Raw genomic sequence first — 19381 nt, forward strand, 5'->3', positions numbered from 1 at the left:
GTGGTCGGATCATTTCACCACTCGACACACCATCTGGATGTAACAGTCCTCGGGCTCGTTGTGGGACATCATTATGGATTACCTGCGAACAGGTGAGGATTACTATTTTTTTAATTTAGCTCTTAATAAATGGGTAAAAGAGGGTCAGGGAGTGTTTTGTTCAAATAAACACCTTTTGTTCTGTGTGTGTTTTTTCACTTAAACTCAAGGGGTTAGTAATGGGGGTGTCTACTAGGCGTCTCTCCATTACTAATCCCTGGTCTTGATGTCAGTGGACATAAAATAGCTGGCATCAACCTAAAAACCACGATCCCACTTCTCAACGCACCAGGGCAAGTGGGAAAAGCCAAGACTAAGGGCCAGAATTGGCGCATCATGCACCATTTCTGGGGCAGCTGAGGGCGCTGGTGTTATTAGTCTAGGATGGGGCCAATTTTCATGGCCCCTTCCCAACCTACAGGTCCTTCTCAAAAAATTAGCATATAGTGTTAAATTTCATTATTTACCATAATGTAATGATTACAATTAAACTTTCATATATTATAGATTCATTATCCACCAACTGAAATTTGTCAGGTCTTTTATTGTTTTAATACTGATGATTTTGGCATACAACTCCTGATAACCCAAAAAACCTGTCTCAATAAATTAGCATATTTCTCCCATCCAATCAAATAAAAGTGTTTTTTAATAACAAACAAAAAAACCAACAAATAATAATGTTCAGTTATGCACTCAATACTTGGTCGGGAATCCTTTGGCAGAAATGACTGCTTCAATGCGGCGTGGCATGGAGGCAATCAGCCTGTGACACTGCTGAGATGTTATGGAGGCCCAGGATGCTTCAATAGCGGCCTTAAGCTCATCCAGAGTGTTGGGTCTTGCGTCTCAACTCTCTCTTCACAATATCCCACAGATTCTCTATGGGGTTCAGGTCAGGAGAGTTGGCAGGCCAATTGAGCACAGTAATACCATGGTCAGTAAACCATTTACCAGTGGTTTTGGCACTGTGAGCAGGTGCCAGGTCGTGCTGAAAAATCAAATCTTCATCTCCATAAAGCATTTCAGCCGATGGAAGCATGAAGTGCTCCAAAATCTCCTGATAGCTAGCTGCATTGACCCTGCCCTTGATGAAACACAGTGGACCAACACCAGCAGCTGACATGGCACCCCACACCATCACTGACTGTGGGTACTTGACACTGGACTTCAGGCATTTTGGCATTTCCTTCTCCCCAGTCTTCCTCCAGACTCTGGCACCTTGATTTCCGAATGACATGCAAAATTTGCTTTCATCAGAAAAAAGTACTTGGGACCACTTAGCAACAGTCCAGTGCTGCTTCTCTGTAGCCCAGGTCAGGCGCCTCTGCCGCTGTTTATGGTTCAAAAGTGGCTTTACCTGGGGAATGCGGCACCTGTTTCCACACCAGACTCAGTCCACTGCTTCCTCAGGTTCCCCAAGGTCTGGAATCGGTCCTTCTCCACAATCTTCCTCAGGGTCCGGTCTCCTCTTCTCGTTGTACAGCGTTTTCTGCCACATTGTTTCCTTCCAACAGACTTACCATTGAGGTGCCTTGATACAGCACTCTGGGAACAGCCTATTTGTTGAGAAATTTCTTTCTGGGTCTTACCCTCTTGCTTGAGGGTGTCAATGATGGCCTTCTTGACATCTGTCAGGTCGCTAGTCTTACCCATGATGGGGTTTTTGAGTAATGAACCAGGCAGGGAGTTTATAAAAGCCTCAGGTATATTTTGCATGTGTTTAGAGTTAATTAGTTGATTCAGAAGATTAGGGTAATAGGTCGTTTAGAGAACCTTTTCTTGATATGCTAATTTATTGAGACAGGTTTTTTGGGTTATCAGGAGTTGTATGCCAAAATCATCAGTATTAAAACAATAAAAGACCTGACAAATTTCAGTTGGTGGATAATGAATCTATAATATATGAAAGTTTAACCCCTTCATGACCCAGCCTATTTTGACCTTAAAGACCTTGCCGTTTTTTGCAATTCTGACCAGTGTCCCTTTATGAGGTAATAACTCAGGAACGCTTCAATGGATCCTAGCGGTTCTGAGATTGTTTTTTTGTGACATATTGGGCTTCATGCTAGTGGTAAATTTAGGTCAATAAATTCTGTGTTTATTTGTGATAAAAACGGAAATTTGGCGAAAATTTTGAAAATTTCGCAATTTTCACATTTTGAATTTTTATTCTGTTAAACCAGAGAGGTATGTGACACAAAATAGTTAATAAATAACATTTCCCACACGTCTACTTTACATCAGCACAATTTTGGAAACAAAATTTTTTTTTGCTAGGAAGTTATAAGGGTTAAAATTTGACCAGCGATTTCTCATTTTTACAACGAAATTTACAAAACCATTTTTTTTTAGGGACCACCTCACATTTGAAGTCAGTTTGAGGGGTCTATATGGCTGAAAATACCCAAAAGTGACACCATTCTAAAAACTGCACTCCTCAAGGTGCACAAAACCACATTCCAGAAGTTTATTAACCCTTCAGGTGCTTCACAGCAGCAGAAGCAACATGGAAGGAAAAAATGAACATTTAACTTTTTAGTCACAAAAATGATTTTTCAGCAACAATTTTTGTATTTTCCCAATGGTAAAAGGAGAAACTGAACCACGAAAGTTGTTGTCCAATTTGTCCTGAGTACGCTGATACCTCATATGTGGGGGTAAACCACTGTTTGGGCGCACGGCAGGGCTTGGAAGGGAAGGAGCGCCATTTGACTTTTTGAATGAAAAATTGGCTGCACTCTTTAGCGGACACCATGTCAAGTTTGGAGAGCCCCCGTGTGCCTAAAAATTGGAGCTCCCCCACAAGTGACCCCATTTTGGAAACTAGACGCCCCAAGGAACTTATCTAGATGCATAGTGAGCCCTTTAAACCCCCAGCTGCTTCACAAATTGATCCGTAAAAATGAAAAAGTACTATTTTTTCACAAAAAAAATTCTTTTAGCCTCAATTTTTTCATTTTCACATGGACAACAGGATAAAATGGATCCTAAAATTTGTTTGGCAATTTCTCCTGAGCACACAGATACCTCACATGTGGGGGTAAACCACTGTTTGGGCACACGGTAGGGCTCAGAAGGGAAGGCGCGCCTTTTGACTTTTTGAATGGAAAATTAGCTCCATTTGTTAGCGGACACCATGTCGCATTTGGAGAGCCCCTGTGTGCTTATGCAATGGAGCTCCCCCACAAGTGAACCCATTTTGGAAACTAGACCCCCCAAGGAACTTATCTAGATGCATACTGAGCACTTTAAACCCCCAGGTGCTTCACAGAAGTTTATAATGCAGGGCCATGAAAATAAAAAATAATTTTTCTTTTCTCAAAAATGATTTTTTAGCCTGGAATTTCCTATTTTGCCAATGGTAATAGGAGAAATTGGACCACAAATGTTGTTGTACAGTTTGTCCTGAGTACGCAGATACCCCATATGTGGGGGTAAACCACTGTTTGGGCGCACGGCAGGGCTCAGAAGGGAAGGCACGCCATTTGGCTTTTTAAATGGAAAATTAGCTCCAATCATTAGCGGACACCATGTCGCGTTTGGAGAGCCCCTGTGTGCCTAAACATTAGAGATCCCCGACAAATGACCCCATTTTGGAAACTAGACCCCCAAAGGAACTAATCTAGATGTGTGGTGAGCACTTTGAACCCTCAAGTGCTTCACAGAAGTTTATAACGCAGAGCCATGAAAATAAAAAATAAAAATTCTTTTCTCAAAAATGATATTTTAGCCCGCAATTTTTTATTTTCCCAAGGGTAACAGGAGAAATTTGACCCCAAAAGTTGTTGTCCAGTTTCTCCTGAGTACGCTGATACCCAATATGTGGGGGTAAACCACTGTTTAGGCACATGCTGGGGCTCGGAAATGAAGTAGTGACGTTTTGAAATGCAGACTTTGATGGAATGCTCTGCGGGCGTCACGTTGCGTTTGCAGAGCCCCTGATGTGGCTAAACAGTAGAAACCCCCCACAAGTGACCCCATTTTGGAAAAAAGACCCCGAAAGGAACTTATCTAGATGTGAGGTGAGCACTTTGAACCCCCAAGTGCTTCACAGAAGTTCATAACACAGAGCAGTGAAAAATAATAAATACATTTTCTTTCCTGAAAAATAATTTTTTAGCCCAGAATTTTTTATTTTCCCAAGGGTTACAGGAGAAATTGGACCCCAAAAGTTGTTGTCCAGTTTCTCCTGAGTACGCTGATACCCCATGTGTGGGGGTAAACCACTGTTTGGGCACACGACGGGGCTCAGAAGGGAAGTAGTGACTTTTGAAATGCAGACTTTGATGGAATGGTCTGCGGACGTCATGTTGCGTTTGCAGAGCCCCTGGTGTGCCTAAACAGTAGAAACCCCCCACAAGTGACCCCATTTTGGAAACTAGACCCCCCAAGGAACTTATCTAGATATGTGGTGAGCACTTTGAACCCCCAAGTGCTTCACAGACGTTTACAACGCAGAGCCGTGGAAATAAAAAATCATTTTTCTTTCCTCAAAAATGATGTTTTAGCAAGCAATTTTTTATTTTCTCAAGGGTAACAGGAGAAATTGGACCCCAGTAATTGTTGCGCAGTTTGTCCTGAGTATGCTGGTACCTCATATGTGGGGGTAAACCACTGTTTGGGCACACGTCGGGGCTCGGAAGTGAGGGAGCACCATTTGACTTTTTGAATACAAGATTGGCTGGAATTAATGGTGGCGCCATGTTGCGTTTGGAGACCCCCTGATGTGCCTAAACAGTGGAAACCCCTCAATTCTAACTCCAACACTAACCCCAACACACCCCTAACTCTAATCCCAACTGTAGCCATAACCCTAATCACAACAATAACCCCAACACACCCGTAACCCCAACACACCCCTAACCCTAACCACAACCCTGATTCCAACCCAACCCTAGCCCTAAGGCTATGTGCCCACGTTGCGGATTCGTATGAGATTTTTCAGCACCATTTTTGAAAAATCCACGGGTAAAAGGCACTGCGTTTTACCTGCGGATTTACCGCGGATTTCCAGTGTTTTTTGTCCGGATTTCACCTGCCGATTCCTATTGAGGAACAGGTGTAAAACGCTGCGGAATCCGCACAAAGAATTGACATGCTGCGGAAAATACAACGCAGCGTTCCCGCGCGGTATTTTCCGCACCATGGGCACAGCGGATTTGGCTTTCCATATGTTTACATGGTACTGTAAACCTGATGGAACTCTGCTGCGGATCCACAGCGGCCAATCCGCACCGTGTGCACATAGCCTAATTCTAAAGGTATGTGCACACGCTGCGGAAAACGCTGCGGATCCACAGCAGTTTTCCATGAGTTTACAGTTCAATGCAAACCTATGGGAAACAAAAATCGCTGTACACATGCTGCAGAAAAACTGCACGGAAACGCAGCGGTTTACATTCCGCAGCATATCACTTCTTTCTGCGGATTCCGCAGCGGTTTTACAACTGCTCAAATAGAAAATCGCTGTTGTAAAACCGCATTGAAATGCGCAGAAAAAACGCGGTAAATCCGCCATAATTCCGCAGCGGTTTAGCACTGCGGATTTATCAAATCCGCAGCGGAAAAATCCGCATAGGACCAGAATACGTGTGCACATACCGAAACCCTAACCCTACCCCTAACCCTACCCCTACCCCTACCCCTAACCCTACCCCTAACACTAACCCTACCCCTAGTTCTTACCCCAACCTTGGTGGAAAAAAAAAAATTATTTTTTTTATTGTCCCTACCTATGGGGGTGACCAAGGGGGGGGGGTCATTTACTTTTTTTTTTATTTTGATCACTGAGATATAACCTATCTCAGTGATCAAAATTCACTCTGGAACGAATCTGCCGGCCGGCAGATTCGGCGGGCGCACTGCACATGCGCCCGCCATTTTGGAAGATGGCGGCGCCCAGGAAAGAAGACGGACGGTCCCCGGGAGGCCAGGTAAGTATAAGGGGGGGGGAGATCAGGGCACGGGGGGGGCGTCGGAGCACGGGGGGGGGGTGGATCGGAACACGGGAGGGGGTGGATTGGAGCACGGAGTGGGGGATCGCTGTGCGGGCGGGTGGATCGGAGCACGGGGGGGGATCGCTGTGCGGGGGGTGGTATCGGAGTGCGGGGGGGTTTGTTTGGAGCACGGGGGGTGTGATTGGAGCACGGGGGGAGCGGGCAGGATGACGGGGGAGCGGAGCACAGGACCGAGGGGAGTGGACCACAGATCGGGGGGCTGGGGGGGCGATCGGAGGGGTGGGGTGGGTGCACATTAGTGTGTCCAGCCATGGCCGATGATATTGCAGCATCGGCCATGGCTGGATTGTAATATTTCACCATTTTTTTAGGTGAAATATTACAAATCGCTCTGATTGGCAGTTTCACTTTCAACAGCCAATCAGAGCGATCGTAGCCACGAGGGGGTGAAGCCACCCCCCCTGGGCTAAACTACCACTCCCCCTGTCCCTGCAGATCGGGTGAAATGGGAGTTAACCCTTTCACCCGATCTGCAGGGACGCGATCTTTCCATGACGCATATGCTCCGTCATGGGTCGGAATGGCACCGACTTTCATGACGCAGCGTATGCGTCAAAGGTCAGGAAGGGGTTAATTGTAATCATTACATTATGGTAAATAATGAAATTTAACACTATATGCTAATTTTTTGAGAAGGACCTGTATTATTACCAGCCCGCAGATGTCTGCTTAGCCTTTGCTGGTTATTAAAAAATAGGGGTGACCCCACGTTATTTATGGGGGGTTTCCCCTTGTTAATAACCATTAAAGGCTAAGTAGACAGCTGTAAGCTGATATTAATAGCCTGGGAAGCTCCTTGCTTATTACCCCCTCCCCAGACAATAAACAACTGCCGTCAACTGTTGGCTTTCCATCAGCTGGTTAAGAAAAATAAGGGGGACCCCCACAGCAGTTTCTTCTTTTATTTATTAGCTAAATATTACAGTACACTACACACGCACTGCACTAATTATATAGCTCAATGATATATCTATTTTGGAGCTTTTGGGTGTCCATGCTTGGTAATGTCTCCCCATTTATTTATATGTATTGTGATATATTTGCTGGGGTGTTTGTACATGATTATTTATTTATACACTTGGACCTATATGTTAACTTAATATTTATTCATAAACCAACCTTGCTGCTATATCTACATTACACTATTGTTTTTGTTGAGGATAATACCATGTAATTTTTAGAACCACTTACTATACGTCTTTCCCTGTGATTTTTCTGTGTTTTCACTCTCAATGTATTTTTACCTTTTCTGCTAATATGCATTTTTTATATTTATGTATTAATAAACATATACAGTACAGACCAAAAGTTTGGACACACCTTCTCATTTAAAGATTTTTCTGTATTTCCATGACTATGAAAATTGTACATTCACACTGAAGGCATCAAAACTATGAATTAACACATGTGGAATTATATACTTAACAAAAAAGTATGAAACAACTGAAATTATGTCTTATATTCTAGGTTCTTCAAAGTAGCCACCTTTTGCATTGATGACTGCTTTGCACACTCTTGGCATTCTCTTGATGAGCTTCAAGAGGAAGTCACCGGGAATGGTTTTCACTTCACAGGTGTGCCCTGTCAGGTATAATAAGTGGGATTTCTTGCCTTATAAATGGGGTTAGGACCATCAGTTGTGTTGTGCAGAAGTCTGGTGGATACACAGCTGATAGTCCTACTGAATAGACTGTTAGAATTTGTATTATGGCAAGAAAAAAGCAGCTAAGAAAAACGAGTGGCCATCATTACTTTAAGAAATAAAGGTCAGTCAGTCCGAAAAATTGGGAAAACTTTGAGTGTTCCCAAGTGCAGTGCTAAAAACCATCATTCGCTACAAAGAAACTGGCTCACATGAGGACCGCCCAGAGAAAGGAAGACCAAGAGTCGCCTCTGCTTTTGAGGATAAGTTTATCCAGATTACCAGCCTCAGAAATCGCAGGTTAGCAACAGCTCAGATTAGAGTCCAGGTCAATGCCACACAGAGTTCTAGCAGCAGACACATCTCTACAACAACTGTTAAGAGGAGACTTTGTGCAGCAGGCCTTCATGGTAAAATAGCTGCTAGGAAACCACTGCTAAAGACAGGCAACAAGCAGAAGAGAATTGTTTGGGCTAAAGAACACAAGGAATGGACATTAGACCAGTGGAAATCTGTGCTTTGGTCTGATGAGCCCAAATTTGAGATCTTGGTTCCAACCACCGTGTCTTTGTGCGATGCAGAAAATGTGAATGGATGGACTCTACATGCCTGGTTCCCACCGTGAAGCATGGAGGAGGAGGTGTGATGGTGTGGGGGTGCTTTGCTGGTGACACTGTTGGGGATTTATTCAAAATTGAAGGCATACTGAACCAGCATGGCTACCACAGCATCTTGCAGCGGCATACTATTCCATCCAGTTTGCGTTTAGTTGGACCATCATTTATTTTTCAACAGAACGATGACCCCAAACACACCTCCAGGCTGTGTAAGGGCTATTTGACCAAGAAGGAGAGTGATGGGGTGCTATGCCAGATAACCTGGCCTCCACAGTCACCAGACCTGCACCCAATCGAGATGGTTTGGGGTAAGCTGGACCGCAGAGTGAAGGCAAAAGGGCCAACAAGTGCTAAGCATCTCTGGGAACTCCTTCAAGTTTGTTGGAAGACGATTCCCGGTGACTACCTCTTGAAACTCATCAAGAGAATGCCAAGAGTGTGCAAAGCAGTCATCAAAGCAAAAGGTGGCTACTTTGAAGAACCTAGAATACAAGACATAATTTCAGTTGTTTCACACTTTTTTGTTAAGTATAGAATTCCACATGTGTTAATTCATAGTTTTGATGCCTTCAGTGTGAATGTACAATTTTTATAGTCATAAAAATTCAGAAAAATCTTTAAATGAGAAGGTGTGTCAAAACTTTTGGTCTGTACTATATATTTTATTAATTATTCCAGTGTCTACTCACTTTTTTGGTAGGATTTGTATATTTAATCAGTGGATTTTCATATACGTCATATTTATAATAGATAATTCTATTATCTTTGCTGTTGTTTATCATCTATCTATATCTGTATATAAGATTGTTTTATTAGTTAGAAAATAGCTTGAAATGTCAGAGAATTACAGTATGTAAAATCTGATGTTAAAAACGCATTGCTTACAGATTACATACGCATGTCATACCGATACTAGATATGGGTTAAGGAATAAACTGTAGGAGAGATCAGCGCAATAGGGTCATATCCGATGGACACAAATTTCCTTCCATTCAAATTGCACTAACCTGATAGATCTATTGGTAAGGCATATATATATCTCAATGAGGATTCCAGCTGCAGCGGGTCCTGAAGAGACCGTATCAGATATGACAAGATAGAGGATTTTGTGGATGTAGTCCGTGCTGCCGATAATGATATAAAGTCAAGGTGTTTCACATAGACAAAAGTGGTTTAATTCAACGTGTTTCAAGGTTCAAATTATCTCTTCCTCAGGACATAACCACAAAAGGTACACTTATCAGCTTTATTGTATAGTCACTTATGATTCAACCTTGTGTCATGAAGTCCATCAATTTGAAATAAACTTATTGTTGTATTGTATGTCACCGCTATTATTCTCTTTATTTAAGCAGTTTACATAAACAGTAAAATCAGTAAAAATCATCAAAAAACAAATTATTTACACCTTGATGCCACTCATACCTATAATAAAAGAAGTCCTTGAGACATCCTCGCGGTCCAACTTCAAAACGTAATGAAGAATAGGATATCTTGTCTCCTGATTTTCCTTTGTTAGTTTATGAATACCTTTCACCTTGCCGGGTAAGATTAGTCCCCTTAAAGGTGAAAAAATTAGAAATTCATGTTCTATTGGTTCGTAAATCAGTCTCTATAGATGCCACTGATTTTAGAGACATTTTTCAAATATGCTTTTACAAAATCCAAGAGAAAAATACATCATGGCATGCTTTGATGCATTATTATTATTTATTGTTATAGCGCCATTTATTCCATGGCGCCTTACATGTGAGGAGGGGTATACATAATAAAAACAAGTACAATAATCTTAAACAATACAAGTCATAACTGGTACAGGAGGAGAGAGGACCCTGCCCACGAAGGTTCATGCATGGTATGTTACTGATGTATTCACCCATTAAAGTATTACTTTTAGGCATATGCATATGGTGGGTGCCCACAGATCCAGTAGGGCTCCATATGCCACCATTCAGGGTCACTGTGCCAAGTTTAAGTTACTTTGCCATTAGAGAAATTATTTGTTCTTGTATCACAGTTTAAGTAGTCAGATTTGCCATTTAGGGGTCTACGAAGCAGATGCAAGTAACATTTTTACCAACTTGACAGACAAGGACAACTCAAGGACTTCTAGGAACAAGTGAGATTTCGGATATTCCCATCCAATAAAACTAACCGGAACAAAACCAAAATCGAATGATACATGGGTCTTTTCTGTACCAAACATGCCGTTGTCTACCTACATTTGTGATTTCTCACTCATCCATATAAAGTAGCTACAGTTTAGCATGCAGAATGCAAAATATTTGTATTCATACAGAAATAACTGATTTGCCATAGTAGGTTGTACACCCCACTCCCCGAACTCACGGACTAACCCTTTATTCTCCGTCCTCCAATCCCACGTAACTCTCTATAAATAAAAGCAGAATGTGAAGTATCCAGCACCACAGCAGTATTGTCATGAAATAGCATGCGACAGAAATACTGCATTCAGTCAGCACATCCTTTCAGGCCTGGACAAGGTTATCTGGACGGTCATGGATTATTATTGCTACAGTTTAACAGTGGCTATACTCCCCTTCATCTCTCTCTCTCTTTTGAGCATTAGGGCTGACGTCAGATTGTTGTCACCACAGACAAGACTTGAATATTGTGAGAGTGGAGACTGCAGCAGGATCAGCGCAGCACAGAGCACAACGGCGCAGAGCCACCAACTAACAACTCTGCACCACAGACAGGAAGGGGTTAAAGGGACAGTCCGACGAGGACGCCCCATAATGGCTTTGACAATCTGCGGGATTTTAAGTCCTATTAGAAAGGCGCACCGCAGAGGGAAAAGTGGGGATCACCAAACCGAAAAACATTTTCCCGCCCAGGTAATAAATCCACTAGCTATCATTATTATTTCACTAGCTTGTTGCGTTTTATCTGGCGTCTCAAGGTGAAAAGGAGACTGCGGTACTGTAAGGATTAAAATATTTAGGGTTAATTAAGTGACTGCAAGATATTATTGATACTGTCTCAGGATGATGGGGTGCGTGCAGATTGAAGACAGTTTATGTTATATTACCTAATACAGTAGATTAACGTCTGATCCACCAATAACATGATATTATTACAATAAATTGCACAAAATAGTAAACGTTTCCCCCTACAACATTACAAAAGTTGTATCTTTATAGCGAAAGCATAAACATATATAAATCCAAAGATGACATCTGCTAGCATCCTAAAGTTACTGGATAAAAGCACATTACGTTGGATTTCCATATGACGAGGAACTCTTCTTACACACTAAGCAAAGCCTTGTCTACTTTGTAGAAACCGAGTTTCAAGTTTGTCAATGTAGCAAAACTGATTCTACAAATGTGCACAATTCAGGATCTGCCATCCATAGGACTTCAGGTAAAACTATAGTATTGTTAAGCATATGACATTCCACATAATTACATGGTAAACTCCACACACAAAAAAAAAGCAACTATCTTTCTGTACAAATATGCAAATATACTGCATATATGCAACTACTCAGAGAGCCCAGATATCTGTACTGCACAGATGGATGTAGGCATTTCTATTATATTATTTCTAAGGCTGTAAAGCAATAAAATGACACATTATGGCATGCAACTGATCATAAGCATCTCCTTCCATGAACAGACTATTCCTATCTAGTGCAAAGTACTTGAGGAGCAGAGAAGTTGCTGCCATAGAGAGATCATTACCGTCTATGATCGCTGCATGTAATTCTGAGACACTGAAGGTTGACACAGGGGCCACCTTAGCGGAGTGCTTCTTCATGGTGGTGCTGGAGGGGTGCAGTTACAGGCAGCTGCTGGCTCTCCCCGGTCCCTGCAGTCCAGACATTGCTCTCTGTCCTTGCAGTCATACACTGGCTGCTGTGGCTGCTGCTTCTGATGCTGATACCTGGCTGTCGTTTTGGAGATGCAGCTCTGAGCCTGGAGAACCTGATTTGCTGTTACCCAGGGAAACCATTTGCAACATTTCAAACAATTCTTGACCTATGCCAGCACTTAGCAGCCTTCAATTGTTAGGCTCAGCAGTTAATGTGCAACCCCACCTTCCCACAATCATAGGAGGCAGCTGGAGCCAGGACCACACCAGTTTTCGCTGCTCTTTTTTTTTTTCTTTTAGATATTTTTTGCATTATTAGAATATATCTATTTCCCACTTATTTTATAAACAGACTAAAACTTTATACATGCATTAGTTGGAAAGCAGAACAATTCTGCATACATTATGCATTTTCTGAAAACTTCTATTCATAGAAGTGCACCAGTTAAAAGACACGCACCTGAATAAGGAGCCTTAAATAACCTATGAAGGGTAAAAGGGGTTGTCCACTACTAGGACAACCCCTTCTCAATATGAAAATTTGCCCCCCCCCCCCCCTTAAAATAAAAACACTTATACTCACCTCCAATGCCCGTGAATTTCCAGCACTCTCGCATTCCCAAGTCTCATGTGAGTTTGTAACGTCACGTATAAGTAACCAACAGGAAGTGAGAACTGCGGCTGGATTGCCTATACATCTGGAGGTGGGGACAGTGATGCCAATACTGACTGGGCGCCGGACTCACGCTACATAGCAACCTCACGTGAGCCCCGGGAACAAGAGTGCTGACACGGCTGTAATGGCGCCGGCGTGGGAGGTGTGTATAAGAGCTCATACTCATCTGCGAGGAAAACGGACGAGTGCAATCCAGTAAAAAAAAAATCGGACTGCACTCTGACCAATGTTGTTCTATGATTCCCTGTTCATCTGCGATTTTTTTTCTCAGCCGAAATCGGACTGAGAAAAAAATAGCGGCATGCTATGATTTTTCTTGCATCTCGGACGAGACTCGCCAATGCCAGTGAATGAGTGGGAGAAAAAAATAACATGGCACTCGGACCATACCAGTGCCATCCGATTTTTACACACTAATGTCCTTTGCAATGTCGGCAATTCATCTGCCGCTTACAGTAAAATCACAGCGTGACCCAACAGAATAGAACAGATAGAATAGATAGGTATAAAAATGTCATTCATAAATATAAGTACAATGCTTGTGTAGTTTACTGTATATGTATTTTTCTACTTACTAAATTATTTTCTGATAAAAATGGCATGGGATCCCCCCAATAATTTATTAACCAGCAGATGGAAAACAGACAGTAGATGTTTATAGCCTGGGAAGGGGGTAATACTCATAGGGCTTGCCATGATATTAATATCAGCTCACAGCTGCATACTTAGCCTTTCCTGGTTATTAAAATGGGGAACCCCCAAAAACAAATGATGTAGAGTCCCCTTGTAATTAATAACCTGCAAAGGCTAGGCAGACAGCTGTGGAATTATATTAATAGCCAAGGAAGGGGCCATGGATATTGGCCCCTCCCAGACTAAAAACATCAGCTCTCAGCTGACCCAGAAATGGCTCATCCAGAAGATGCACCAATTTAGGCACTTTGCCTTGCTCTTCTGTTGTGAATTCCGCTCTTGGGCTCCCTCCGGTGGTTGTAAGTGGCACTTTTGTGAGTTCTGCTCTTGGGCTCCCTCTTGTGGTTTCTAGTGGTATGGCTGCTCCTTGGAGTTAGCTGTCATCAGCTGCCTCCACTTATCGTCTCTTCTGCTTGGCTATTTAAGTCTGGCTCTATCTTCAGCCAGTGCCACTTCTAAATGGTTCCTGGTTGGATTCACATCTCTTTGGAGTTCCCTGTTATCCTGAACAGTTCAGCTAAGCTAAGTTTTTGCTTGCCCTTTTCTGTCCATAGATTGTGGACTTATCCATTCTGTGCTTTCTATGTTTGTCCAGCTTATCAGTGTGAATTTATTCTGTCTTGCTGGAAGCTCTGGGAGGCAGATTTGCCCTCCACACCTTTAGTCAGGTGTGGAGATTTTTTGTAAACTCTGCGTGGATTTTTGTAGTGTTTTATACTGACCGCACAGTATTCCATCCTGTCCTATCTATTTAGTTAGACTGGCCTCCTGTGCTCATCCTGGTTTCATTCTGTGTATGTCTTTTCCCTCTCCACTCACAGTCATTATTTGTGGGGGGCTAATCTATCCTTTGGGGATTTTCTCTGAGGCAAGATAGCTTTCCTGCTTCTATCTTTAGGGGTAGTTAGCTCTAGGCTGTGACGAGATGCCTAGGGAGAGTTAGGAGCATTCCACGGCTACTTCTAGTGTTGTGTTGAGCTTAGGGACTGCGGTCAGTACATTTACCACTTCCTTCAGAGCTCGTTCCATGTTGCTCCTAGACCACCGTATCATAACACTCTTCCCACTTGCTCTAGTGCGGTAGCAAGTGGGATGATAGTTGGGGGGTTGATGTCACCTTTGTATTGTCAGGTGACATCAAGCCCTGAGGCTAATAATGGAGAGGTGTCTATAAGACGCCACCATTGCTAACCCATAAATGACAAAAAAACTGACTGGCACATCCAGACTAGTGTGAATAGGTGCATACCAGGAGGCGCTACTTCCATGTCCAATATACAAAAAAAGGTTGCACCCTATCATGCTAAGGCCTGGATGTATGGGTGGATGACAAACTCACGTATAGTGGCTAGTGTCATGCAGCTGCTACAAAGGCAAATAAAATAATGGGATGCATTAAAAGAGGCATAGATGCTCATGAGGAGAACATAATTTTACCGCTATTCAAGTCACTAGTTCAACCACACTTAGAATACTGTGTACAGTTCTGGTCTCCGGTGTATAAGGAAGACATAGCTGAACTGGTGCAGAGAAGAGCGACCAGAGGGGACTGGGGGTTTGAAATACCATGATAGGTTATTACACTTGGGGCTATTTAGTTTGGAAAAACGAAGGCTAAGGGGTGATCTTATGTTAATGTATAAATATATGAGGGGACAGTACAAAGACCTTTCTGATGATCTTTTTAATCATAGACCTGAGACAAGGACAAGGGGGCATCCTCTACTTCTGGAGGAAAGAAGGTTTAAGCATAATAACAGACGTGGATTCTTTACTGTAAGAGCAGTGAGACTATGGAACTCTGCCACATGATGCTGTAATGAGTGATTCATTACTTAAATTTAAGAGGGAACTGGATGCCTTGCTTGAAAAGTATAATGTTACAGGGTATATATACTAGATTCCTTGTTAGGGTGTTGATCCAGGGAACTAGTCTGATTGCTGTATGTGGAGTCGGGAAGGAATTTTTTTTCCATAATGTGGAGCTTACTCTTTGCCACATGGGTTTTTTTGCCTCCTCTGGATCAACATGTTAGGGCATGTTAGGTTAGGCTATGGGTTGAACTAGATGAACTTAAAGTCTTCCTTCAACCTTAATAACTATGTTACTATGTATGTCAATGTGAAATATATGAAATATGAATAGCAATACGGCTTTTGAATATTAGGAAAAAAATTTGAGACGCTTAGCATAAAATTTGGCCAAATTATATCTGCCCATCAAACATCGTCAAGGTGGTCTCAAAAACTGAAGGGTACCTATGTGTGTGAATACCTCTCTTAGGCTGATGTTTGAATTCCTGGGTGAATGTGGACACTAGGGTGCCAAGCAGGGCTGCCACTAGAAATTTCGGGGCCCCATACTGGCAAAATTTTCGGGGCCCCCTTGAGACTCCGCCCAGGCTCCACCCCAGCCCCGCCTCCAGGCTCCACCCCACGAACTGTCCACAGTCCCACCGCTCTCTCTTGGAAAATCTCCACTTCTCACCTATCACACATTAACAGTTCCCATCACCAGATCACACATATAGCTGCAGCTTTTGTTTTGGTCAAAAGATTTTTTTAAGCTGCCACCATAACACGGTAGACACTTTTGGCCGGGCCCTACTCTGCTGTAACCTATTAATTATTTGTTAAAATATGCAATACAATTTAGGTATATTTTTATTTATTTTTCAATTTTTAAAATGACCAATAATATCACATACAAAGAACAAATACCACTACACCATGACCAGATGACATATTACCACCACAGTGATCGAATAATATCACATACAAGGAACAAATACCACAACACCATGACCAGACCGCATATTACCACCACAGTGATCGAATAATATCACATACAAGGAACAAATACCACAACACCATGGCCAGACCACATATTACCACCACATAGTGACTGAATACTACAATTCTGATCAGTAATTTAAAAAAAAGCACCATACTATCACCATAAGTGCCATTATACACAGGAGATCTGTACTTGGTATGCAGTGTATGTGTACAGATAATACAGTGATCACTAGTGAAATTATACACAGGAGCTCTGTATATAGTATACAGTGTATAGTGTCAGTGTATAGGAAACACACTGACTCACCAGTGACGTCTCTAGGTGAAGTCCTTCATCCAGCACAGACCGCCATCATTTCATCCAGCCAGGGCTCGTCTCTGCAGGAAATAACACAGTTATCTCGAGCTCTGCTTGTAGAATACATTACTTACTTTTTCACAACTTCTACATTACACCACATGAAGAAAAAGAGGCAACATAGTGTCACTCTATACAGTAACAGGACCGCCCCCTCATTTAAAACAGTATACTCAAAAAAATAAAATAAATACATCACTGCAGTAATAATATCCCTAAATTAGCCCCTATGGTAATAATATTCCCCATCCTGGCCACCGTGTGTCTCATTCCTGGCGTCAGCCATATGTTCTCCCATCCTGCCCTCATGAGTATCCATTCTACCCCATGTGATCTCTCCATCCGGCCCCATCTGTCTCCATCATATCCATCCAGCCCCATGATCCTGCACGATCTGTCTCGAATCATGCCCCATATCTCCATTCTGCCCACTATGTCTCCAACCATGCCCCCGTGTCTGCAATCCTGCCACTTGTCTCCATTCTGCCCCATCTGTCTCCAATCCTCCCCCATCTGTCTCCAGTCATGCCCCATGTCTTTCATCCTGCCCCGTGTCTCCAATCATGCCCCGTATCTCCATTCTGCCCCATGTCCAGCATTCTGCCCCCGGGTCTCACAGTCTGCCCCTGTGTCTAGCATTCTGCCCCTGTCACTGTGTCCAGCATTCTGCCCCTGCCACTGTGTCCAGCATTCTGCCCCTGCCACTGTGTCCAGCATTCTGCCCCTGCCACTGTGTCCAGCATTCTGCCCCTGCCACTGTGTCCAGCATTCTGCCCCTGCCACTGTGTCCAGCATTCTGCCCCTGCCACTGTGTCCAGCATTCTGCCCCTGCCACTGTGTCCAGCATTCTGCCCCTGCCACTGTGTCCAGCATTCTGCCCCTGCCACTGTGTCCAGCATTCTGCCCCTGCCACTGTGTCCAGCACTCTGCCCCATCTGTGTCCAGCACTCTGCCCCATCTGTGTCCAGCACTCTGACCCATCTGTGTCCAGCACTCTGCCCCATCTGTGTCCAGCACTCTGCCCCATCTGTGTCCAGCACTCTGCCCCATCTGTGTCCAGCACTCTGCCCCATCTGTGTCCAATCCTGCCCCATCTGTGTCCAATCCTGCCCCATCTGTGTCCAGCACTCTGCCCCATCTGTGTCCAATCCTGCCCCATCTGTTTCCAATCCTGCCTCATCTGTGCCCAGCACTCTGCCCCATCTGTGCCCAGCACTCTGCCCCATCTGTGTCCAGCACTCTGCCCCATCTGTGTCCAGCACTCTGCCCCATCTGTGTCCAATCCTGCCCCATCTGTGTCCAATCCTGCCCCATCTGTGTCCAGCACTCTGCCCCATCTGTGTCCAATCCTGCCCCATCTGTTTCCAATAATGCCTCATCTGTGCCCAGCACTCTGCCCCATCTGTGTCCAATCCTGCCCCATCTGTTTCCAATCCTGCCTCATCTGTGCCCAGCACTCTGCCCCATCTGTGTCCAGCAATCTGCCCCATCTGTGTCCAGCACTCTGCCCCATCTGTGTCCAGCACTCTGCCCCATCTGTGTCCAGCACTCTGCCCCATCTGTGTCCAATCCTGCCCCATCTGTGTCCAATCCTGCCCCATCTGTGTCCAGCACTCTGCCCCATCTGTGTCCAATCCTGCTCCATCTGTTTCCAATCCTGCCTCATCTGTGCCCAGCACTCTGCCCCATCTGTGTCCAATCCTGCCCCATCTGTTTCCAATCCTGCCTCATCTGTGCCCAGCACTCTGCCCCATCTGTGTCCAGCAATCTGCCCCATCTGTGTCCAGCACTCTGCCCCATCTGTGTCCAGCACTCTGTCCCATCTGTGTCCAGCACTCTGCCCCATCTGTGTCCAATCCTGCCCCATCTGTGTCCAATCCTGCCCCATCTGTGTCCAGCACTCTGCCCCATCTGTGTGCAATCCTGCCCCATCTGTTTCCAATCCTGCCTCATCTGTGCCCAGCACTCTGCCCCATCTGTGTCCAGCACTCTGCCCCATCTGTGTCCAGCACTCTGCCCCATCTGTGTCCAGCACTCTGCCCCATCTGTGTCCAGCACTCTGCCCCATCTGTTTCCAATCCTGCCTCATCTGTGTCCAGAACTCTGCCCCATCTGTGTCCAGCACTCTGCCCCATCTGTGTCCAGTACTCTGCCCCATCTGTGTCCAGCACTCTGCCCCATCTGTGTCCAGCACTCTGCCCCATCTGTGTCCAATCCTGCCCCATCTGTTTCCAATCCTGCCCCATCTGTGCCCAGCACTCTGCCCCATCTGTGTCCAGCACTCTGCCCCATCTGTGTCCAGCACTCTGCCCCATCTGTGTCCAGCACTCTGCCCCATCTGTTTCCAATCCTGCCTCATCTGTGTCCAGCACTCTGCCCCATCTGTGTCCAGCAATCTGCCCCATCTGTGTCCAGCACTCTGCCCCATCTGTGTCCAGCACTCTGTCCCATCTGTGTCCAGCACTCTGCCCCATCTGTGTCCAATCCTGCCCCATCTGTGTCCAATCCTGCCCCATCTGTGTCCAGCACTCTGCCCCATCTGTGTCCAATCCTGCCCCATCTGTTTCCAATCCTGCCTCATCTGTGCCCAGCACTCTGCCCCATCTGTGTCCAGCACTCTGCCCCATCTGTGTCCAGCACTCTGCCCCATCTGTGTCCAGCACTCTGCCCCATCTGTGTCCAGCACTCTGCCCCATCTGT

The 19381-nt window shown here is 44.4% G+C and overlaps 1 protein-coding gene across 4 annotated transcripts in view; it reads right to left on the reverse strand.

The window, feature by feature from the left end:
- The window catches only part of SLC35F4 (solute carrier family 35 member F4), a 485714-nt gene that overhangs the window by 220957 nt on the left and 245376 nt on the right, over window positions 1-19381 (reverse strand). Inside the window, exon 1 of one of the 4 annotated variants that reach the window (XM_069733141.1) lies at window positions 12026-12226. The exons of 2 other annotated variants lie outside the window; for them this stretch is intronic. In XM_069733141.1, coding sequence (XP_069589242.1) covers window positions 12026-12101 — 76 coding nt within the window. In that variant the 5' untranslated portion in view covers window positions 12102-12226. Of the gene's footprint in view, window positions 1-9743; window positions 9872-12025; window positions 12227-19381 lie in introns of those variants that run through there. One more of the 4 variants, XM_069733123.1, reaches the window with a different exon arrangement.

This window comes from Ranitomeya imitator, chromosome 1 (genome assembly GCF_032444005.1).
Source record: "Ranitomeya imitator isolate aRanImi1 chromosome 1, aRanImi1.pri, whole genome shotgun sequence".
Lineage (NCBI taxonomy): Eukaryota > Metazoa > Chordata > Amphibia > Anura > Dendrobatidae > Ranitomeya > Ranitomeya imitator.